The 22,870-nt window shown below is 32.2% G+C and overlaps 4 protein-coding genes across 6 annotated transcripts; 2 read left to right on the top strand and 2 right to left on the bottom strand.

Annotated features, from left to right (window-relative positions):
• Nucleotides 1-586: 586 nt before the first annotated feature.
• On the top strand, nt 587-2,263 carry LOC139099623 (activating signal cointegrator 1). The gene is made up of 3 exons (XM_070652140.1): nt 587-708; nt 762-2,068; nt 2,128-2,263. The coding sequence occupies exons 1-3, from the start codon at nt 641-643 to the stop codon at nt 2,193-2,195; spliced, it is 1,443 nt and encodes a 480-aa protein (XP_070508241.1). The 5' UTR covers nt 587-640; the 3' UTR covers nt 2,196-2,263.
• On the bottom strand, nt 2,193-17,266 carry Abcd1 (ATP binding cassette subfamily D). Of its 3 annotated transcripts, none has more exons than XM_070652111.1 (10): nt 17,112-17,266; nt 6,380-7,168; nt 4,173-4,396; nt 3,925-4,112; nt 3,760-3,870; nt 3,367-3,700; nt 3,168-3,308; nt 2,994-3,109; nt 2,629-2,858; nt 2,193-2,573 (listed from the first exon to the last, which is right to left on the bottom strand). In XM_070652111.1, the coding sequence occupies exons 2-10, from the start codon at nt 6,991-6,993 to the stop codon at nt 2,375-2,377; spliced, it is 2,157 nt and encodes a 718-aa protein (XP_070508212.1). In that variant the 5' UTR covers nt 6,994-7,168; nt 17,112-17,266; the 3' UTR covers nt 2,193-2,374. The 3 variants fall into 3 exon arrangements, with proteins under 3 accessions (XP_070508212.1, XP_070508203.1, XP_070508219.1); XM_070652102.1 differs by lacking the exon at nt 17,112-17,266 and adding an exon at nt 15,272-15,489; XM_070652118.1 differs by lacking the exon at nt 17,112-17,266 and adding an exon at nt 12,246-12,372.
• A 102-nt stretch (nt 17,267-17,368) lies between these two features.
• Nucleotides 17,369-19,185, bottom strand: LOC139099614 (uncharacterized). Its single transcript, XM_070652130.1, has 3 exons — nt 18,687-19,185; nt 18,175-18,628; nt 17,369-17,913 (listed from the first exon to the last, which is right to left on the bottom strand). Exons 1-3 carry the CDS (start codon nt 19,034-19,036, stop codon nt 17,503-17,505), a joined length of 1,215 nt encoding a protein of 404 aa, XP_070508231.1. The 5' UTR covers nt 19,037-19,185; the 3' UTR covers nt 17,369-17,502.
• Nucleotides 19,186-19,858: 673 nt separating this feature from the next.
• Prp6 (pre-mRNA processing factor 6) lies at nt 19,859-22,842 on the top strand. The gene is made up of 2 exons (XM_070652495.1): nt 19,859-20,025; nt 20,091-22,842. Exons 1-2 carry the CDS (start codon nt 19,937-19,939, stop codon nt 22,774-22,776), a joined length of 2,775 nt encoding a protein of 924 aa, XP_070508596.1. The 5' UTR covers nt 19,859-19,936; the 3' UTR covers nt 22,777-22,842.
• Nucleotides 22,843-22,870: the final 28 nt, after the last annotated feature.

Genomic DNA, 22,870 nt, shown 5'->3' with positions numbered 1-22,870 from the left:
TAATTAAATAATCGTAGTGTAAAGTAAAAAGGAAAAATGGTTTTATAGTTAATGATAAATAATTGAGTGAAGCACAATGTAAGCACAATATAGAAGTAAATACACAGCACACGTGCGAAAATGGTTAAAAATTTCAATAAATTTCTTATTCAAATTGTGAGCGTGCTGCAAAAAGTATTACTTGCTTATCGTGACAAAGGCTCATAATATCCTATTTAACATATTTTAAAATAAGCAAAATGTACGCATATAATTAAATTAGGCTTTAAGTGAATATTTGCGCGATGATGTCTTTCCTGCTTTCTTCCACTTTCTTTGCATGACGTAGAATCGACAATATTTTTTAAATAACACTTAATATTGACAAAACGTTTTTAATCAAGTTAATTAAAGGTTTTCAATTAAATGTTGCATCACATTTGCTTAATTGCATTAATAAACTGTAATTAAAGTTGATTAAATTTCTGCAACAACGGTTTATTTTTAACGTATTTTTAATTTTTGAAAAACTCACCAATACATTTACACATCAAATACATCAAACGTCTACATCACAATAGTTCTATACATGAAATTTTAGAATACAGTCTTATTGGAATTTCATTATTTTTGTTAATAAGTCTAAGAAAGAATAATTAAAATGGATTCGTGGCTAAAAGAGAAGTTAAATAACTTATTACAATTCGAAGTTACGGATGAGATGATTTAGTAAATACTATTAAATTTAAAAATCTATAAAAACCACTAATTTTTATGATTAGTTATATTATAGGAATAGATTCGGAGGAAAAATTGCGAGAACATTGCGAAACATTACTGGATCTTACAAATGAGAAGCACTGTATCTTCTTTAACGCTCTCAAACTGAAGCTTTTTCCATCAAATCATACAAAACAGATGATATTGACAGCAAGTCAAAAGTCTGAAAATGATGAAGTCAGAACCGGTGCAAAGAAGAAGACTAAATATTATAACTTCTATGGAAAAGATGGAAAACTTAATGATACTGTCATGCTTAAAGGAAGAGTCAAATGTGATTGTCAAGCTAGTAAACATAAATTAATTAATAATTGTTTATATTGTGGAAGAATTGTCTGTGAGCAAGAAGGATCCGGAAATTGTCTATGTTGTGGAAATTTAGTATGTACGGAAGAGGAACTGAAGATAATTAACTCCCAGACTAAGAAAGGAGATCAATTAAAGAGATCCCTGATGAATACAAAGGGATTAGAAAGTGCATTAGCTCAAAGAGACAAACTGCTTGAATATGATAAGAATAGTGAGAAGAGAACAACTGTTATAGATGATGAGTCTGACTACTTTAAGGCTAATTCAGTCTGGTTATCTGATGAAGAGCGTAAGAAGCTAAAAACTTTAGAAGACAAATTAAGAGAGCATAAGCATGAAAGTCGCTTGCATAAAAAATATAATTTAGATTTTGCTGGACGTAAAGTAACAGAAGATGTAGAATATCCAAAAGAGATTGAGGAACAAATTCTTCGACAAGTTATGGATGCAACATCAAATGACAATTTTTCATATGGCGGTGCTAATCCAGAAATGCTCAATGAGTTGCCAATATTTGATGAAAATATCGCAAAGAACTTCCCAAAACTCAAAAAATCTAAGACTGGCTTCGATGGAGTTTACAATCGTGTACAAGACAAAGAGTTCCAAGAAATGTCTGATTTGAAGTCATGCATTTCAATGCATCAACCTTGGGCATCACTTCTAGTTGCTGGAATTAAGAGACATGAGGGAAGAAGTTGGTTCACTTCACATCGTGGACGTTTATGGATTGCATCGACTGCTAAGCCAGTAAATCCAGATGAAGTGAAGGAACTAGAAAACTTTTATCGAATGCATTATCATGATGAAAACCTTAATTTCCCAACACAGTACCCGTCAGGTGTACTCTTGGGATGTGTCAATGTCACTGAATGCTTACCACAAGAGGAATATCGTAAAATTTACCCTGACGGTGAATCGGAAAGTCCATTTGTGTTTATCTGTGAAAATCCTTTAGAACTTCCAATTCGCTTTCCTATCAAAGGAATGCATAAAATCTGTAAGTTTGATGTCTATTCTGTATTAAGAATGTCCAATAATGAATTTTCCTATTTCCAGACAAACTCGATCAAAACATCCATTCCGCAGCACTGAAGACATTAATGAAATGTCAGGCAAAAGCATAAGAATGAACTAATTATATTTTTTATTAATTTAAATAAAGAATTTTTATTAATCACATAAATTCCACAAACATCACAGCTTAATGTTTCAGTAATTGTGATGTAGTCAAGTCATTTTACCCAAAAAAAAGATTAACTAAAACTTATAAAAGTTACATTTAATTAGGTATTTAGAATTTATCTTATTCTTCTTTTAATTGCTCAAATATCCAGCCACCCATTCCGTCGAATTTAAGAATGTGAGAATGGAACTTCCAAAGAGTTGGTCGATGTGTAATTGTTAAAAGAGTGATTCCCATGTTTTTGGCTGTTTCATAAATTGAGCTTTCAACATCGATAGACACTGCACTTGTGCATTCGTCCAAAAGAGCATAATGTGGCCTGGAAAGAACATTTGTAAGTCAATGATAATAAAATGTTTTGTGCCAAAGCTTACTTGTGATAAAATAATCTAGCAATTGCCATTCTCTGCTTCTCTCCACCACTCAATGTATCCTTCCAATCCTTAACTTCATCGAAGCTGTCACGAACGGCTATGTGCTCTAATGATACCATTCTTAAAATTTCCTTAAGCTTTTCTTCAGTGACATTCTTCTCAATCATGTCTTCAAGTGTGTCAGGATAAATGATTTGTTCTCGAAGGCTTCCGATTGACATGTATGGACGCTAAAAATATATTGATTAAGCTTCAATTCCTTAATTCTTGCTCAAACTGGCAAGGACCATGCTTTTATTGTACAGAAATTACTTCGGTACCTAAAAGCGGTCTCTTTGCCTGTTAAGAATCAATTAGTTCCTTACCTGTGGAATATAAAACATACAAGGCTTTTCCTCACAACTTTTTGGTAAGTGAAGTTCTCCTCCATAAATTGGCCAAAGGCCGCTTAAAATTCTAAACAAACTGCTTTTGCCACAACCTGAAAATAAGCAACGCTTTAAGAATGCAGAGCTTAAAAGGATAACTGAAGCTTTTACCGTTAGGTCCTGTAATTAATAAGTGCATTCCTGGTTCTATTCTTAATGTTAAATTTGGTACAACAATATCGCAATTTGGGGTAACAACAGGAACGTTCGTCAATGTGATTGCCATGTTTTCCTCGTCATAAAATACTTGTCCTGGAAATCAAACAAATAGTTTAGTTTACAGCAATAGTTTAGATCCTTAAAATCCTACCATTAGCGACTGGTTGTCCATTCTTAAACTCAATAATTCCTTGCGCAGAGTTTTCATCAGCCACAAGAGTTTTTTGGTAAATTCCTTTTGAAACGTCATCAAAAACTTGAAACATGCCTGCAACACGACTTGTATATCCGGCAAGTGCGACAATTTCTTTGTAAGAAGACATAAGTCGCTCAACTGCATCGGCGCCTGATATGAGAAGATTACGAGCTGTTGTAAAGTATTGTGTACGTTCACTAACTTTACTTCCCGTTTTGTCATCGTTGCTAATTTGACTTGATGTTAGAATTGGCAAAGAAACCATAACCATGCCAGTTCCCGACCATACCTAATAATGGAAGAGAATCAGTGAGACAACAAATTGTCATAAAATTATAAAGTCATTACATATTTCATGAAGAACTGTTCGAGCATGACAAACCACAGTTTTTGTGAATAAATAGTGTTCATTTGTCTACATAGACGTCGATATGCTTCACTTAGTTGTGTATGTTCAACCTGCAAACGTAAATTATTGTTATTAGGACGGATAATAAAATAATTGAATTATACCTTATGTCCACCATAGAATGCAATTTCTTCTGCGTTTGTAATGATTCTCGAATGAATGTGTCGCAAGTATCCATTGCGATTAGCTTCTTCAGACACAAGTTGACCGAATTTTGGTGATACAATTCGCATAATATGTGCAGTGGTGCTGATAACAAAGAATCCAAGTAGTGGTCCATTGACAATGTTGGCTGGATGATTAAAAATAATATTAAGGAACATGGAATGAGACATAAAGAAGCAATCATTACCTTTCATTTTGTATGACGATTGTGCTAATGCAAGACCGATAAGCATCAAATCAAAACATGGCTTTGTTAAATGTGAGTATAAATGTGCAACGGAACTTGCAAATGTTGAAATGTCTTCAGTCAATCGATGATCAGCATTTTCTATCCTTCCATCTAAATTCGACACTTTGTAATACGTTTGATTTGTAAAGTATTGTTTGTAGGCATGATTCACAAGACGTGTTCTGGAATTAAATTTGTAAATTATTAGAAACGAAAGTCTTGTCACTAAAATGGAAAGGTCAGGATTAAATATGTATGTTACTCAATATCTGATCTTGTATCATTTGAAAGGAATAACTAGACTTCTTTTGCATTAAGCTTGAAATAATTGTGATTTTGTAGCATTTTCAATGTCATAATTGGCAAATAAATTGAAAGTAAAAAATTCGCTAGCAACGCTGTACTAGCATTGTAATTATTTATGAAGATAAGCCTAAAAGCCAAAGATAGAAAACATGTTGGCTTTAAGTAAACACCTGTATAATAACAATTATAGATAAATAGACGAAGAACTCAAGGCTTTCATGATCCCGCTGACACTGTAACTTTAAGTTCTATTGCATGGTCGACGAGTATTTCATCTACACAAATTGCATGATATGCATCTGCACTGAGTGAATGTCAAAACTGCAGAATGGCTTAGTGGCCATGACTTGCATTCCACATTTATGTGCAGAATAGAAATATGGTTTTTATAGCGGTTTAGATTTTCATGATGAAAAGCTACAAGCACATGTACATTTTTAAAGCGGATGGATTTCAAGTTTGTATACTTAGTGATGCTTTTAGTTTCAAACTTTAACGTGCTGGATGCTCAAAAAGGAAATTTTAAAATGATTTATAGTGTCTTCTTCAGCATATGTATTTAAAGGCACGTAGAGACACAAGTTACGCAACAAACTTTAACACGACTCATTAATGTAACTAAGCCTGCAAATTGAATAAATTAAGTCACTCTTAATGTTTTTAACTATTCTGAAGGAAATAGCTAATGAGATTCCAAACCGTTCGCAAAAAAACATGAAGGCATTAATAAATTAAAGACTTAAAGAATTCGATTGAATGCTGTTCTGGTATTTGGAACTGTCGCAATCACGTTTAAAATGAAAAACAAGCTGTAAACCTCCTTTTGTAAATAATAATACATTTATCATAATGATCAAGAATGATCAATTCAAGGATTTGGGTCGTTGCTTCAGACACTCTTTACTTAATCTACATATCACAATTTGATAAGCATGTACAAAGAAAGTATTACAATAAAGTACTTGATAATGATTTTGAAACTCTATATTTAATTAAAATGAAATACAAGTGGATTTATTTCTTCACGATAATCTTCACTCTTTGGAGTTCAATAACAAACTGATAATTTATCAGAAAAGGGTATTGAACTATGAAAAATAAATATTATTTAAATCTCAAATGAACGTTACAACATATTACTTCCAAAATTAAAACGAATTTGAGTGTCATTTTATAGTTCATAAAAAATCACCGGCCTACTTTATAAATAGCCAAAAGAATATTTCATAATGTTTGTCAGGTACCAATGGTATCCGAATGAAATTTAAAAATAGCCCAAAATAAAACATTTCTAACAAATGTATGTACACAACATAGCATGAAAATCGAAAATTTAATTCAAGTACAAATTAAAAAGCTTTGCATTTCAATTGTACTCTTACGAAATGTGTACACTTAAAAATAAACTGTTCACTACATATGCTTTTTTTTTTAAATGTCGATGACAGTTGAAGGAGGTTCCGAATTTGCAAAAAAGATTTGAAAGTAGGTACATACTTGCACTGAAACAAGTCTAAATCTCTTAATTAATCGAAATATATATGATCATTGATTTCGACATTGACCTTGCAAGACTTGCACGTACATACATAGTCGAAATTCTTTCTTTTTCTTTCATATTTCATTTATAATTAGTGTCAATAACTCGAAAATATTTGCATACTGTAATCAGCTGGCAAATTTAATTCCGCAGAGGCAAAAAAATTAATTAATAAAGGTGTCATTCATAAGTGACGTCAATCAAAAATTAGGATTCTTAAATTTTCTTCCAGTTTTATCTCTAGCATTTAAGTGATTCAGAACTTTTTCTCCCAAAAAACAATTTGACATCATTTATAAATGACCCCAATATGCCTTACCTGAATGCTAAAGCCAATTTATTTTCTAAGTATCGAATCATGGAGTTAATGAATGTCGCTGGTATTGCAATACCAAACCATTTCATTAACATCCATGCGAAATTTTTGACATCCTTTCGAACTATGTACTTGACGATCGCACCTTCCATGGCCGCAACATAAATACTCAAAAATGTTCTTGATATTAGGCACAATGTATGAACACTTAGTAATCCAGTTTCGTGACATATTAATTTTGGTATCATAATCTCAACGAGCTTTTTAAGCTGCATAATAAATTCTAAATTCAGTCCAGGTTGCTTCAGCTTTTTCTCAATAATCTTAAGCTTTTTTTCTTTGATCTTCTCAATCGCAAGCTGACTGGCTTTCTCATCCTTACTGTATTTGTCAATAATATTGTTGTTGTTGTTATTATGATTTGCACAATTTCCATTTGCTGTTGCTACTTTCTTTCCTTTGTTAATTCTACGCTTAATATGTGGATATGATATCTTTATCACATAGGCAAGTACGGCTGTTGATAAAAGAGTCTTTGAGATAACTTCGACGTTTTTTCCTCGACGCTCATAAGTGTCCACAGCGTTCGATAAGAACTTTGATACCACAGCAGGCATTTTGATATTATTTTATTTTAAGATACGGTAATTTTAGACTTATAAAAATATTTTCACTAGTCGTCTCACTCCAAATTAGTTTCTATTATCGACTTCTGATAAATCAACCCATTGCATTTAGATTGACAATGTATGCTGTACATCACTAGTCATCACCTCAATGTCATTTTTTATTCTGAAAATGTAGTAAAAAATGAAGATAGTTAATTGAAGTCTATACTAAGGTATACAAAGTAAATGCAATCAATAATCTGCTAATCATTTATGAAGCACCTGACAAGCTGACAGTGTATGGAACTATTCATTATAGACATTGGAAAATTTTAAAAATAGTATTAGAGTCGTTACTTTTAGAAATTTTTAATGACCTTTATTTAACACCTTTTATGATTGGTGTCGGTTCTGAACAACTAGGCACTTATAAAAGATCTAAATTATTCCTGAAAGCTTTAAAAGAATTTATTGGCTTTCAGCTGTGATTTGGTAATAATCATGTTTCTAGCTATCAAGTTCTAGGGTTTTGTCCAAAAAGGGTCCCTAACTAAATGCCCCCTGGATCTACATTAGAATCTGAATCAATTGTCTCCGGGCACCTTGTGATGAATTACTTCATGTGCAACAAAATGCTATACTTCTTTTGTCTTTAACAGTAAGAACTTACGAAAGCTTCTATTTTGTTATTTACAATGCGCACAATAGTCGAGAATATATCGCACTATCTGATGCTAATTCTGAATATTCTCTCTTTTCATTTTCGCCGACAAGTTACACTGAGACCTGTGTATTATATTTGCTTAGTGTATTTGACAAACACATAGATTAATTTATTTAAAATGCTATTATCTCACTGTGTACAGATGCATGCTAAATTAAAATTTGATTTATAAATTCATCTCAATTAGTGGAATCGCTTCACATGTTAAGCAAATTTATTCGCACTTGCCGGAAAAGCCTTAAAACATGATTTTACTATAAAATAATGAATTGAAATTATGTAAAGTTTTAATAGACTATAAAATTGAGGTTCGTGGGAAATCAAATCAGGATGTCTATCGATCGTTTTTATAAGTAAACTGAAATGTTGGAGTTTCATCGATTGCTCGACTAATTGGATATTATTTTCTATGTTAAATCGTAGTTATGCTTAGAAATTAACAAGTTTCCAAGCTTTCATTTAAAAATTTCTTAAAATTTGCTAATTTATTAAACTTTTAAGAAATTACCATCTTTTAGCAGCTTGAAAAATAGCCAATAATCAAATAATTAGCATGTTAAATGTCAGCTGATCTTAAAAAGTTTGACTGTTTTTAGAAAAAATCAAAAGTTTATGGCAGAAGCTATTTGTCAAATTTGTTTAAAACTATAAAGTTGAAGGATAAACCAAATTTGCATTTCCAAGCCCTACCGACACAAATAAACTATAACAACCATGTCTAATTCCAATGGAACGTAATAAACCTCCAGCTAAGTAAGGCTTCCAATTAACAGTCGAATAGAGTCTTTTGTCGTCCGAAAAATTTTGTTTATATAAAGTAAATTAAGGAAGTTGAATTTAACAGTCAGTTCTTTATAAAATTGGCTGTTTCAAATGTATTTCAAGCAATTAAAATTGCGGAGGTGATAATATCTGACTGTTTTTTATGACAAGGTTGCTTTTAAAATGAATACTAGTCTAATGCAGTTTTTAAGTTTTAAGAAACGTGCATTGTAAAAGATTCTTGATGAGTTTTTAGTCTTTGATTGATGTGTTGATATCGCACTAATTTGGCACACAGAAGCAATAAAATATTTTATCTCATTCCTTACCAAATGTTGTTAAGAATAGATCCATTGTCATTTATTATTCAAACTGTATTTGCAACTAGAATTAGTTGATTTTCCCCTTTTAAAGTTGTTGACCCCTTCAAGTAAATATTTAGTCTGTTTACAAATTTCAAACAATAAATATTTTTACTTTAATCTATAAAGAAGTTCTTTAATTAAACTTATTTGTAAAGAAGAATTGTTGTTTTATCTCTTCAACGAGCTTGTTCTCAATGATATAATAAGAATAAATGCATGACTCACATCCAAAAAGTTCAAAACATTAGTTTATATTTCCATTACAATTTCCAAATTTTTTGTAAAGCAAAATTCATTGACTATAAAATTTATTGAAATAAATTCTTTGTTACAAGTTGCAGACATGTGTCACTCAGTCAACAGATGACTGTATTTTATTTGTTTTAGTACTTTGAACTTTTATTATGCAGTACAGCCATAAAGCACGAAGAAATTCATTCTGCATCATTCTTAATTGAAATTCCTAACAATTTTAATTTTCAACTCATTATTTTTGACCTTCCTGTAATTTAACTAGTCAGCAACAAATCTTTCATTTCGCAAAATGATGACTTCAATCGATTTTTATTGCACATAGAGCAAGCGTAATGGGATAAGATGCACTTTAGTGCAATTTACATTGATTGCAGATGTAGTATGGAAATTGCAAGTTTTTTCTGTGTAAAGGGCAATCCAATGGAAATGAATTATCAAATAAAGTTCATCTAATCATCCATAGGATCTCTACACAAGTGATAAATACAAATTTATTAACTGAATAGCACAAATCGGATAGTCGATCAAGAATCTAACTCCATGTCAGAGTCACGTTGGTGTGGTACCGGATTTTGGATCGATTAACCGATTTATTCTATTAAGAGAGCTTTTAGCTGCTCATTTAAGAAGTGAATCTGTTTAAAACAAGACATTGTTGGCAGATCATCATCATATACACATGGAATCAAAAGCAATTTATTAAGTTATTAGCCTTTGATCATTCTGGCATTTAGAAATTATTTAAGCTTGTAAAGGAGATTTCTTACTATTTAAAAACACGTGAAACCTTCACATTGAAGTTTGTGCTGTAGATGTATGAAATAATACAAGAAGAAATAAAAATAATAATTCATTTTTGCGCTCAATGCTTCACCGCTTTTTGAGTCTAAAAAAAAATCCCATAAAATTTCTAACTTTGCTGATTCAAGGGCAATCGAAGCGTTTCTTTAGCAGCTAAAATTCAATGCTTTCAAAAGTCTATTAAAGACCATTGTGAGGTAGAAGAAAAAAAAATTCAATCCGATATTACTCAACTTTTTCATAATAATCATCACTACATACTATTGAGTACTACTGTATGAGTATGAGAGTGTTTAGCTCTAAATTAGCAATAAAATCAGTTGCGGCATATCATTTTCCTTTTCGATGAAAATATTCTCTCTGTTGCAATAGATGAAAGTATAGAAAGTTGTGCAACTAGCGGAATTAAGTGACTGTAAAATGACATACACTTTTGCTTTCGTAATCAATCATTATCGCGTGCATTTCAGCATAACTACTGCAATGTGTAAGTGTATATTTAGACTAATCTTTAACTATCATGACCTACAGCTGTTGAAAGTGCAGCTATGTATTATTTTTGTATGGCTTTTCTTTTTACGTACCATGACTTGCAGAAAAAAATGTTTATTATTAGAAACAACACAAATCACGCATTAAGTTCCAAAATAGGAGATAGCAAGCAGTGTTTCTTAATCATGTCCTTGAATTATTTCTTAGAAAATACTTATTTGAAGTGTTTCGAGTATCTTCTCTCATATGGATGACAGTTTGTTGTTGGTCGTTTACATCGTTTGAATTTTGATTCAAATGGGAGCTAAAACTGAGTTTAGAGTGGCTCGGGAATGGAATGAAGTAATACTTGATCAAACAATTCTCAAAAATATTTCGAAAGAGCACTGATTTACGCATGACTTTTGAACTTTGCACAAATAGTAGGCAAAAAAAACTAAGTGTTAAAAATAGATGGAAATACCCAAAGAGAACCGTTTAATTCAGGAAATGTCAAATAAAAAATCGGAATTAACCATCCGTTCTTATTTTTTTCCTAGTTCTACAAAAGATTGGCAACAAATTCCAAAACACCCGAACGATACAAATGAAAAAGGCTTCGTCTCGTCAGGCTCATAAGAAGATCAGTTACAGAAACATTTACTAACACCAATGGTTACTTCCTCAAATTGCATGCTGGCTAGCTGTCATGCTGATTGTAATTAACGTCAATAGACGATTCCCTAGAATGGCACCGAACATACAAAGAGCATGCTCATGAGTATGTTAACAAAATTGAACATGCTCGTTTATATTGATTAAGTATACTCATAAGCACCCTCATTAAGGTGAGTATACTAATTGCCATTTAGAGGATGGAGCCTTAAGCGAGTCGTAGCGGAGACTATTTCACTTGTGCTACTCGGAATAAGAATTTTAGGAAGTTCCGATTGACTTTTAGCAATACAAGAATTTGCATTTTTTTTTTTTTGTGGATAATAGGATTTCTTCATCCAAGATATATGACAGTATTAATCTGAATAAAACTTGATGTTATTTTTAACAAAGTTTTGTTCATTCACAAACTAAAGTGCATGTGTATTACACTCAAAGCTCAGATGAAGAATATTTGAAGAAAAAATATTCGAATAATTATTAAAACACTTCATCTTGTGGATCCGTTGTTTAGCCTTCATTTGTGAAGGTCATGATTATTAAGAGGCAATAATTTTTTTGGCGATTGTTATTTGATATTTGATTTTCAGCTAGGAACAAAATTTCGAGTAATTTGTCTGCATGTGAATCTGTCATATTAATTTGTTTTATGTTAAGCTATCGTAAAGCATTGTCAACTGACAATAATTGATTGGCTTGAAATTATCATAATTCAAAGATGATGCATGGAGCAGATTTGAAGGAATTGGAAAAAACACAAAAATTAATGTTTTGGCTCGAATTTTTCACTTAAATTTTAAGGTTAACTTTTTATGATAGTTCGAAATCGACTCCAATTTTGTATGAAATTTATCAGCCTCACGTTGACTTTTCGATACACAATCAAAGTTGACTTTGAGATCTGATAAATAACTAATTCTCTCTCTCTGTCTCCTTTGTAAGGAAGCTTTAAATAATAATAATATTGTTATTGGCACTGAATATTTAAAGATCATATCCAATGATGAATCTAGTAATAGATCACTACTGAGAAAAGCAATAGATTACAAATGATTTGTAAGGTCAGCAAATTAAGGAAGTAAAGTCATTAAATTCCAGGTCTGGGTAATGATTGACATACAGTAACCCCAAATGTTAACCGTAGTTGCTTTATATTATTCCTTGACATCTCATTATGAGCACCAAAAATGTCCACTTTGAATGCTTACTTTGATCTATGCATGTAAAACAATGAATTGTCAAAATATTAAAATTCAGTTCCTTCACGGCACTAAAACTTTATTTTCAATTTTTTTATATATTTTTAGCACATTTGTCATTTTATTGCGGAATTTGTTGTCAAATTTATAGAAATCTAATAAAATAGTTAAATGCAAAATTCATCATATGCATGAGAATATCAATTTTCAACAGAAAATGATTGTTTCTAACCGTTTAACAGCAATAACCGAGATATACTAATTCTAAAATTTTCTTCGTGTTGCACGAGTCGCTGTTATTTGAAAAAAATTGAATGAATACTTTGTTTTGTGTGCTAATCGCGATTCATAAGCAAATATTATCTTAGGAAATGTTCAGTAATTATTTTGGTGAGCAGCTACTCATTAACTAAGGCAATCATGTACAAAACAGAAAAAAAATCTGTTATTATTATTGAAATTTGCTCAAAGTAGGTACGAAAGTTGAAAATCCCGATCTGCACATATTGAAATGGCGCCGAGGTTGCTGTTCTAAGTACAATATCGTAAGTATTCAAAGTATAGGTTTAAAGTAAGGTATCCAGGGGGGACGAGTTGGTAGTTTACTTTTAACCATAGTATGCTTAGAACTTTCACTTAATCACCTTGATAACATCATTCCAATATGTGTCGATCGGGTTTCCAACATGATACTCATTGCAAGAACATTGCTCATTGCTTGAAAACGATGGATAAAATTGCCTTGAGTTGAGAAAAAAACGTTAGCTTAAAAGTCTAAGTCAATACCGTCAACGTTTATGCAATCGAGTGCAATTTAATGCATTTGTGTTTACTAAACAAGTTTTTTTTCTCTTTTCAATCTCTAATAATAGTTTTGTGGTTCACGGATTTCTCTGATGCCAATGGAATAAAGTTGTGAAAATAATAATAATAATGTAGCAAAAATAAAAAGTACAGAGAAATAATAATTGTATAAAAGTGATGTAAATAACGTGATTCGTATAATGTGACTTATGTTCATCATGTAATAATGATGGAGACTAATTTACCAAGCCTCAGGAAGACTTTAACGACAAAGTTCAATTTCCGCGCTTTCTAAAACTTCGAGAGAAATCTAAAGAAAATAAATTATGGCTTGCAAAATGCAAATCGTTTCTCTATGTCCGACACTTGAGTTTAATGTGCTAATAAAAATGTGACGCATTTCATCAGGAAGCATGAATGATAATTTGCTATTTAGCTATAACTAGAATTATTGTTATTATTCTGATGTTTATCAATCGTGCTAAAATGTGAAAAAAGTCAGTCATGATGAAGCTTTTTTTTTTTGGAGCACGACAATACTTTAAAAATATCTCAACCAGCTGAGAGTGCAAATATTTACCCTCAAATCAATTCCTTATCAGTAATCCATAAAATTCTGCCCTTGAATATGTCATAATAATAAATACGACTGACTTATCATAATCTCATTGGCACAAAAGCTTTCGTCGGGCTTTTTTTTGTGTATTGGTTGTAAAGTTCATTTCCCAACGTTACTGAGTACTGATAAGACTCTGCTTGTATTTGGAGAGATTTATGACGCGATTGTTCAATGGAAAAATCTGGATGAAATTAACGATACCGTAATTAATTAATATCAATCATTCAACAGGAAAAGTATACAGCATAAAATAAATTTTACTAAAATTTAATTGCACCAATACATTTTAATAACATGTTTAACACACGAATCGTCAACAAATTTAGTGGAGTATTGATGCAGTTACTATAAATCATTAATTTATTGAAATTTATTTTCGATAATTAGGAAGGTATTTAATAAATGATAGAGGGACGTCCACTCATTACGTAAAGTAGTTTATAAACGTATACCTCATCCAAGGCTGTAGACCTGCACTCATGGCCTATCATTTTATAACTAAATGAAATATCAAGCTGAGTACCAATGGGTCAAAAAACCCCGACACTCACTATCTTTTTGGAATAAAATCTATACAAAAAATACTAATCAAATCCGCCTGCCCTCCCTCCTCCTCTAAATATTCTCAATCCATACAAAAATATTTCAGACCTATCCTCCTCAAAAAATGTCGAGCTGTATCCCTGAAGCACGAACTCAATTAGTAATCAACCCCCTACTAAAGTGCGTACTTAACAGCGTGTAGCTTTCGAAAGGAGTTAATTTTAGAATCAGTAAATTACACGTGTCGATTAAAGTAGGAAGTATACATAAATGTCAATTTTTAAATCCATCAAAATCTGATTATGTATTCATTAAGAACATTAGAATTAGTGCTTAAATAGTTATTATTGCGTATGACAGGCTAAGGTCACAAATCGCACATATGTTTTCCTTTTGTACTCATTTAAATAATCTGCAATGACACAAAAAAGCCACAAAATTTGAATGTTTATGAGTTGTAAAAGCAGATGGTTCCTCAATTAGTGGGTAAGTTTGTTGAACAAAAAAGTAGTAAATTATCTAGACATAATGTCGACAAACAGTTTTTGTTAAGCACAGGAGGTAAATATAAATCATAATTCCAGTCTTATTGTGTGCACTTCCAGTTGAAACACAAAGAAGAATAGAATTAGTCAACAATTTTGTATTTACTCTAGCTGGATTTAAATATTTCAGAAGCTTGTTGTATTTTCAACCACAAATCATGAGACTTTTATGTTCTATTTCTATAGCTTGTGCTATACAAACACTTTAATTTATGCATCAAGATCTATGATCAGAAATATGAACATTACTACTATACAGTTTAAATATTTAATTATTCTATGTGAACTTTTTGTAGATCAATGTTAAACAACTTCTTATTAATCCCACAACTGATCCGTGATGTGTGTAAACTTTTCTATGTTCTATTTGATATTTAAGTAGTTCATTTATATGTCATTGTCTGACGAATCCACAGGTCTGATTTATTTTTTTCTTCTTTTCATTATTAATCACTATAAATAGTATCACTTCACGATTTTCGTGCAAATTTATGACTGCATAAACTTAATCGACATGCTCTTACCATAAAATAATAAGTTTAAGGAACGATTTTATTTATTTTTTAAGATTTTCTCCAAAACTAACACTGAACTTTTTTTTATTAACTTCTTTGTTCTCAATTGCGTTGCTCGCTCCGATGAGAAAATTAATCTTTACAACACATAGAACAAAAATAAATTAACTTTTTATTATTATTTCTTATTTCGCGATTCCTTCTGAATGTACGTGTGATGCGGTCGAATTGAGTACACAGAATAAGTGAAATAAACGCAAAGCTTAATGTTTATATTTTCTCGTGAGTATTGCTTTGAGAAATTCACTTGTATAGTGCGCATGGAGAGTATTAAAGTTGAGTAAATATAAGTACTTTATGTATACAATAACAGAATTAAACATGTGATGATTAGAATTGTTATTTACAGATGATATTAAAATTTGATCATTTTCTAGAAATCTTTTCTTTTAGTTCCGGATAGTTATGTTTAACAATTATTAAGTCTAAATAATCAATGTCAATTTTGGATGTTTAGTTACGGTTAAAGAATTTCAAAATCTGATAATAAGTCACCTAGATTAAACCACTCTAAAAATAGTTTTCCCGAGTGACACAATTCGGTGAACCGTAAAATGGGTCGAAATCAGCCGTCAAGGCAAATTTTCGTCCTTCTTTTAATACGACGATATAGCGAAGCTCTAGCAAACATGTTGTGCTGCTCGGGAATGCGTTGGTTAAACTATAATTACAACTGTTTCTACCTCAACAAAAAAAAAAAAAAACAGAATCTCCTTGTTTTCCGTACGTTTATCATTGTCTAGTCAAATATAGTCAGTTAGCGACAAGTTAATGAATTGAAAATTGTTATTTGAAAAATTCTGGAAATTCTCGTAAAATTTTTGATTTAGTTCCAATTTTTCTAGCATGTTCTCAAAGACCTCATGGATGTATTACTCAGTTTGCTCATAGATGTATTATGATACACAGTGCTTGTACCACTGTCTTAATGTGACTTTAATTAAATAATTTCTTGGGATATCACAACAGATCCATTGATCGCAGTGTCGATTTTGTTTAAAGCTTGTGTAAATTATTATATGTAACCCTATATTATTGTTCTATTCTAAGAATTCGATAGCGGAAGTTATTTCTTCTGTGAAAAAAGGTAAGTTGACCTTAATCAAGGGAATTGTAAAGAATTTTTTGAAGAAGTAGATGTGATCAAGTGATTGTGACCGCACTTAATTGTTGCGAAGAAAAAATGCATTATTGAACATGCATGAATCCACATGTAGTGATTATTGGATTTTGAGTCAACAGAATGAAAATGTCATCAAAGAAGTGGTACCCTTTACCATAAAAATAAAATCAAAAAAAGAACCTTTGTATTTGATTACAATTAATGTCCACTTCTTATAACCGGTCAAAATTTTAAGCGCATCAATTTTTCAAATCAACTTAAAGTAGGTATAGGTCAACATCAAAATATTAAATTTATCCTGTGTTCCGTTATAACTGTTCTTTAGCATATAAAATTGTAAAATTTTGTGAACTCAATTCCAAAAGTTCGATGGAGGTAAATAAATGCATAGTGAGTCATGACACAGAAGCCACTTCCTCATCTTATTAAAAACATTTGAGTCTACCTATCAAATAAAGCATGTAGAGATAACAAAGTAAACTATAGTATTGGGAGGAAGCAAAACATCTGTTCTTTATTTTCACATTATAGCACATGCGCAGATACAGAGAGAATGTAAGTTCTCAAATTTTTTATTATTCATGCATTTTTTTTTCTTACACTTTTTGCCAATGTCTTGGTGCTTACCAAAAATCGGAAATGAATAAAATAACAAACTCAACTTACCGTAGTACTATCTTTTTAAGATTATTGTTATCAGTTGTGATTTATAAACAATTTTTTCTACAATTCAATGAACTGATAATTTGACGGTCACAAGCGATGTTATGAACGAAAGGAGAGGAACTGTGGAGGATATGCTTTTGCGCAAATGAATTTTTCACCACAATATTTTCACGGCTGTGGTGAATTTTCTCTCAAATTTAATTTATCCAGAAGAGAATTTGAGAGTTTACATTTTTGGGCACTAAAACTGCATGAAATGCTTTCTGTCGGTAAACAATAACAATTTATTTGCGGAATAGAATAATTAATGCTTATTAAAATGTGTAAATATAAATATTTTAGTTAATTATAGTTTTGCATGTAAATTTTTAGGAATGTTATGAATTAATTGTCAATCTTGACCAAGAACGCCTTGAGCTGATAACTTTGGTAAGAAAAATTTAAGCGTCTCAACAAAGTGAGGATTGCCATATACTTCACGTCTGACAACTTGAGCCTCTTCGGTGTCAGCAAGGAAATACTCTGGATTTGCATGTTCTGGATTTTCAATCATTTGGACTGGAACAACAGATAACAATGCAATTAGCCCCTGTTTAGCTTTATTCTTTATCTCGTATTTGATGTCATCTAATGATGGAATTTTTCCATAATTTAACAGCTTCAATGTTGATACAAGGTTGTCATAATAAAACACGATCAGCTCATCAATGTGATTATTGTGTACCTCATAATTGCAGGAAGTGTAGAGAAAATGATTGAAATCAATACCTGGTGAACCAAAATAGCTTTCTTGATAATCGACCTAAAATGAAGTGACAATTAGTAAAAATACTTGATGTAAATGATGCGATAATTTTTATGAGCATAGCAATAGTGGCATGAACTATGAATATCAAAAGCCCGAGCAGCACATAGGTTAAATGACAATCACTGGACAATAATGTCTGGACATTGTCACATAACTGTCAGGACACCCTCATGTCATGCCGTCAAGGTGGCGACACAGCGACTATATTGTGCTGCTCGGGCTGGTAATTTTATACAGCAATTAAGTTTATCTTACAAGCAAAGCGTCAATCGGCTCTTTAGCATCATTATATTTGAAGAAAATGTTATTGATCCACAGGTCACCATGATTCAGAACTCTAAATTTGTCGTCATCATTTCGTGTGTAAATACTCTTTTCTTCTTGTACGATATCGAAGGACTCCAAAAATGCAACAAACTGTTGAAGGTCATTGCAGTTACGAATAGTTTCTAAAGACTCTTGTAGACTCGCACTGAAGAAGAAGGATAAAGGTGTCATTTCTTCAGCATCATGAGCAGAAATCATATGACGTTCCATTGAACTTTGATCTTTTTGGTACATTGTTGCTGTAAGTGCGTGGAATTGGGCTATTTTGGCCAGCACAAGTTTTGCTTGCTTTAAATCAAAATGATTTTTTCTGTTTGCGAGTTCAAAGTCTAATTTTGTAAGATCCTCTAATACCATAGCTTTATCATCGGCATAAAATAATCTAGTTACGAATTAAATGTTATTTTAACAGATATGTTATCTAAATTTAAAATTTATACCTAGGAGCAATTTTAAATCCCGGCAAAAGTTCATCAAATCCGCTTAAAATGCTCTTATAGACGCACAATTCTCCACCGAAAACATCGAGATCTTCTAAAAGCTCACTAACTGCTCCAGCAGTGGGCGATGTTTTAAAAATTACAGTAACATGCTTATTGTTTCCATCTAACGTATACTTAATGGTCACGCGAATTATAACCCCAGCGAAATTTTGCCCTTGTGCGGAACCAGCGCTTAATTCAAAATCATCCAATTCTGGATTGCCTTGACTTTCAATTTTTGATAAAATTAACTTAATGTAATCTTTATTTAACCATTCTGGCGATGATTCAAATTGTGTTGTAGACATATTCGTGCACAATTGATTTTTCCTTAATTAACGTAGTATTTAATTGCACTAAATAATTATTCACAATAAAGAACGACTAATTTACACCAATGAATACTGTAATTGTTGAACTTGTAGTACGAACAGCTGATTAGGAACTGTCTATTTGGAAGATATGTACTCATTCATTTATGTGCTTACTCTCGCAAATTACAATTCCTCTCATATTATCTCTCGCTGCTCTGAGAGGATTTTAAATATTTATATTGATAATTTAAATTTTTAATATACCTAAGTAAGTACATGTAGCTAATGCATCTATGACTATCATTTAATGAATATACCATTGGTTATTTATACTCTCATTATTGTTGCATGCCAAGTATTCATACTGATTGTACAGTGAATGAAAAAGGCAGTATACATTCCATAACGGTTCCTTGTTCTTATTGAGGAATGCACTTGTAACAAAGATTGATTGAATTTGATCTACCTACACATATATGATAAAATTAATAAATGCTTCACAGATCATTAAAATTATGAATCATGAGCATCTTCATTATAATTTTTAAGACAATGAGGTTCATTTGAGTGTCACATTTTTAAAAGTTCTTCGTTAAGTTTTAACGGTTTTAAATTTTTTAAATCTCTTTTTTGACGAATGTTGTGATGAAGTTGAAATCCAGAGTTGGTAAAAGCGTTCTGTTTTATTAAATAATCTAAATAAGGCATTGCAAACAATTAATAAATCATTAAATTTCAAACACAATTATTTTCAGATTCAAATAATATAAATATTCTCCAACGTAGTAAATCAACGATTCCTAGATTAAAATTTTTGTGTTACCAACTCTGGCTTTAAACGATTGTAAACATTGAAAAGTTGTGAGAGAAATCCAAGATTAATTTTAAATAAAAATGTCATCAAATGCTATTGCAAATAAGAACAAAAAGCATTTTCTGGGAATTCCGGCCCCCTTAGGATATGTGGCTGGTGTTGGCAGAGGGTAAGAGTTGATAATTAATTCATAAAATTGTTCAAAACTAATCACCAAATAAATTTTTAATTTAGGGCAACTGGATTTACAACACGATCCGATATTGGTCCAGCAAGAGATCAAAATGATGTATCCGACGACAGACATGCACCGCCAACAAAAAGAAAAAAGAAGGATGAAGCTGAAGAGGAAGATGATGAAGATTTAAATGATTCAAATTACGATGAATTTTCTGGATATTCAGGAAGTGGATTGTTTTCAAAAGATCCGTACGACAAAGATGATGCGGAAGCTGACGCAATTTATGAATCAATTGACAAAAGAATGGATGAAAAGCGTCGTGAATATCGTGAGAAAAAAGAAAAAGAATTTTTAGAACAATATCGTCAAGAACGACCAAAAATCCAGCAACAATTCTCAGACATTAAAAGAACATTAGCATCAGTATCGGAATCAGAATGGGCGTCACTTCCAGAAGTCGGTGATGCAAGAAATCGTAAACAAAGAAATCCAAGAGCTGAGAAATTTACTCCTTTGCCTGACAGCGTTTTGTCACGAAATTTAGGCGGGGAATCAGCAACGACACTAGATCCAACATCTGGGTTAGCTTCAATGGTTCCAGGAGTGTTGACTGTTTCTGGAGATTTAGATTTACGCAAAATTGGACAAGCTAGAAATACACTTATGAATGTTAAATTATCTCAAGTTTCTGATTCCGTTACTGGACAAACTGTCGTTGATCCAAAAGGATATTTGACTGATTTACAGAGCATGATTCCAACATATGGAGGTGACATTAATGACATTAAAAAAGCTCGATTGCTGCTTAAAAGTGTACGCGAAACAAATCAACAGCATCCGCCAGCATGGATTGCTAGTAGTCGTTTAGAGGAAGTTACAGGCAAAGTTCAAATGGCTCGTAATTTAATTATGCGTGGTTGCGAGATAAATCCAACAAGTGAAGATTTATGGCTTGAAGCTGCACGTTTACAACCACCAGAAACAGCTAAAGGAGTAATTGCTCAAGCTGTTCGTCATATCCCATCGTCTGTAAGAATCTGGATTAAAGCTGCAGATTTAGAAACAGAAACGAAAGCAAAACGACGAGTGTTCCGTAAGGCATTAGAGCACATCCCGAATTCAGTTCGTTTATGGAAAGCAGCTGTTGAAATTGAGAATCCAAATGATGCAAGAATCTTGTTATCACGTGCTGTCGAATGCTGTAACACAAGTGTCGAATTGTGGCTAGCTCTTGCTCGTCTTGAATCATATGAAAATGCACGAAAAGTTTTAAATAAGGCACGTGAAAATATTCCAACAGACAAACAAATTTGGACAACTGCTGCAAAATTAGAGGAAGCAAACGGAAACTTGCCAATGGTTGAGAAAATTATTGATCGTGCTATAAATTCACTTAGTGCTAATGGAGTTGAAATTAATCGTGAACAGTGGCTACAAGAAGCTATTGAATCTGAAAAGTCAGGAAGTGTCCGTACATGTCAAGCTATCATAAAATCAGTTATTGGTATTGGCATTGAGGAGGAAGATAGGAAACAGACGTGGATTGACGAAGCTGATAATTGTGCTAAGGAAAATGCATATGAATGTGCTCGAGCTATTTATGCTCATGCATTACAAGTCTTTCCGACAAAGAAGAGCATTTGGTTACGTGCTGCACATTTTGAAAAACAATATGGAACTCGTGAAAGTTTAGAGACATTACTTCAAAAAGCTGTTCAAAATTGTCCAAAAGCAGAGATTTTATGGCTCATGGGAGCAAAATCGAAATGGCTTGCTGGCGATGTTCCTGCTGCAAGAAGTATCTTAAATTATGCTTTCCAGGCTAATCCAAATTCAGAGGAAATTTGGTTGGCAGCCGTTAAGCTTGAATCTGAGAATGCTGAATATGAAAGAGCCAGGAAGTTACTTGCTAAAGCTCGAAGCTCAGCACCAACACCTCGAGTTATGATGAAGTCTGCAAAATTGGAATGGGGATTGAATAATCTTGAAGAAGCTTTGAATTTATTGGATGAAGCTGTTAAAGTCTTTCCATCGTTCCCGAAATTATGGATGATGAAAGGACAAATTGAGGAACAAAAAGAACGAATTGATGCAGCTATTGAAGCCTACAATACTGGACTTAAACAGTGTCCAAATTCAATACCTTTATGGCTACTTTTATCAGCTCTAGAAGAGAAACGAGGAGTCTTGACCAAGGCACGATCTGTTCTCGAAAGAGGTCGCTTGAAAAATCCCAAAAATGCACTTTTATGGCTTGCAGCTATTCGAGTCGAAATTCGTGCAGGAATGAAGGAGATTGCAAATACTTTAATGGCTCGAGCACTTCAAGACTGTCCAACATCTGGTGAACTGTGGTCTGAAGCAATTTTCCTTGAATCAAGGCCATTAAGAAAGTCTAAATCAGTTGATGCTTTGAAAAAATGTGAACATGATCCACATGTCCTGCTTGCTGTATCGAAACTATTTTGGAGTGAGAGAAAGACACAAAAATGTCGTGAATGGTTTCATCGAACGATTAAAATAGAGCCAGATTTTGGTGACGCTTGGGGATATTTCTATAAATTTGAGCTTCTTTTAGGGACAGAAGAGCAACAACAGGAAGTCTTAAAGAGATGTATCGCAGCCGAACCAAAACATGGCGAAGAATGGTGTAAAGTTAGTAAAGATATCGCAAATTGGCGATTTAAGACCGAAGATGTTTTAAAGGCACTAGTAAGAGTATTGCCTATACCTCTTTAAATATATCGTTTTATTCCTTTCTGTCACAATACCTAATTCAGTAAAATAAATGCTATAAAATTTAAATTGCTTTCTTTTCTTTTACATACAATAA

The sequence above is a fragment of the Chironomus tepperi genome, unplaced genomic scaffold (assembly GCF_022539635.2).
Source record: "Chironomus tepperi strain 1889 unplaced genomic scaffold, CSIRO-AGI_Ctep_v1 contig_48, whole genome shotgun sequence".
NCBI classification, from domain to species: domain Eukaryota; kingdom Metazoa; phylum Arthropoda; class Insecta; order Diptera; family Chironomidae; genus Chironomus; species Chironomus tepperi.
This window is presented reverse-complemented; position numbering and strand designations above follow the sequence as displayed.

Excerpts from the sequence above, each read along its gene's own strand:
- LOC139099623 (XM_070652140.1), top strand. The coding sequence starts at position 641 with ATGGATTCGTGGCTAAAAGAGAAGTTAAATAACTTATTACAATTCGAA. Across the intron at positions 709-761 it reads GTTACGGATGAGATGATTTA|TTATATTATAGGAATAGATT; the intron begins GTAAATACTATT and ends TTTTATGATTAG. Across the intron at positions 2,069-2,127 it reads CAAAGGAATGCATAAAATCT|ACAAACTCGATCAAAACATC; the intron begins GTAAGTTTGATG and ends TCCTATTTCCAG.
- Abcd1 (XM_070652111.1), bottom strand. The coding sequence starts at position 6,993 with ATGCCTGCTGTGGTATCAAAGTTCTTATCGAACGCTGTGGACACTTAT. Across the intron at positions 3,309-3,366 it reads TGGACAACCAGTCGCTAATG|GACAAGTATTTTATGACGAG; the intron begins GTAGGATTTTAA and ends TTTGATTTCCAG. Across the intron at positions 3,110-3,167 it reads ATTAATTACAGGACCTAACG|GTTGTGGCAAAAGCAGTTTG; the intron begins GTAAAAGCTTCA and ends GCTTATTTTCAG.
- LOC139099614 (XM_070652130.1), bottom strand. The coding sequence starts at position 19,036 with ATGTCTACAACACAATTTGAATCATCGCCAGAATGGTTAAATAAAGAT. Across the intron at positions 18,629-18,686 it reads GGATTTAAAATTGCTCCTAG|ATTATTTTATGCCGATGATA; the intron begins GTATAAATTTTA and ends ATTCGTAACTAG. Across the intron at positions 17,914-18,174 it reads AGCCGATTGACGCTTTGCTT|GTCGATTATCAAGAAAGCTA; the intron begins GTAAGATAAACT and ends ACTTCATTTTAG.
- Prp6 (XM_070652495.1), top strand. The coding sequence starts at position 19,937 with ATGTCATCAAATGCTATTGCAAATAAGAACAAAAAGCATTTTCTGGGA. Across the intron at positions 20,026-20,090 it reads GTGGCTGGTGTTGGCAGAGG|GGCAACTGGATTTACAACAC; the intron begins GTAAGAGTTGAT and ends TTTTTAATTTAG.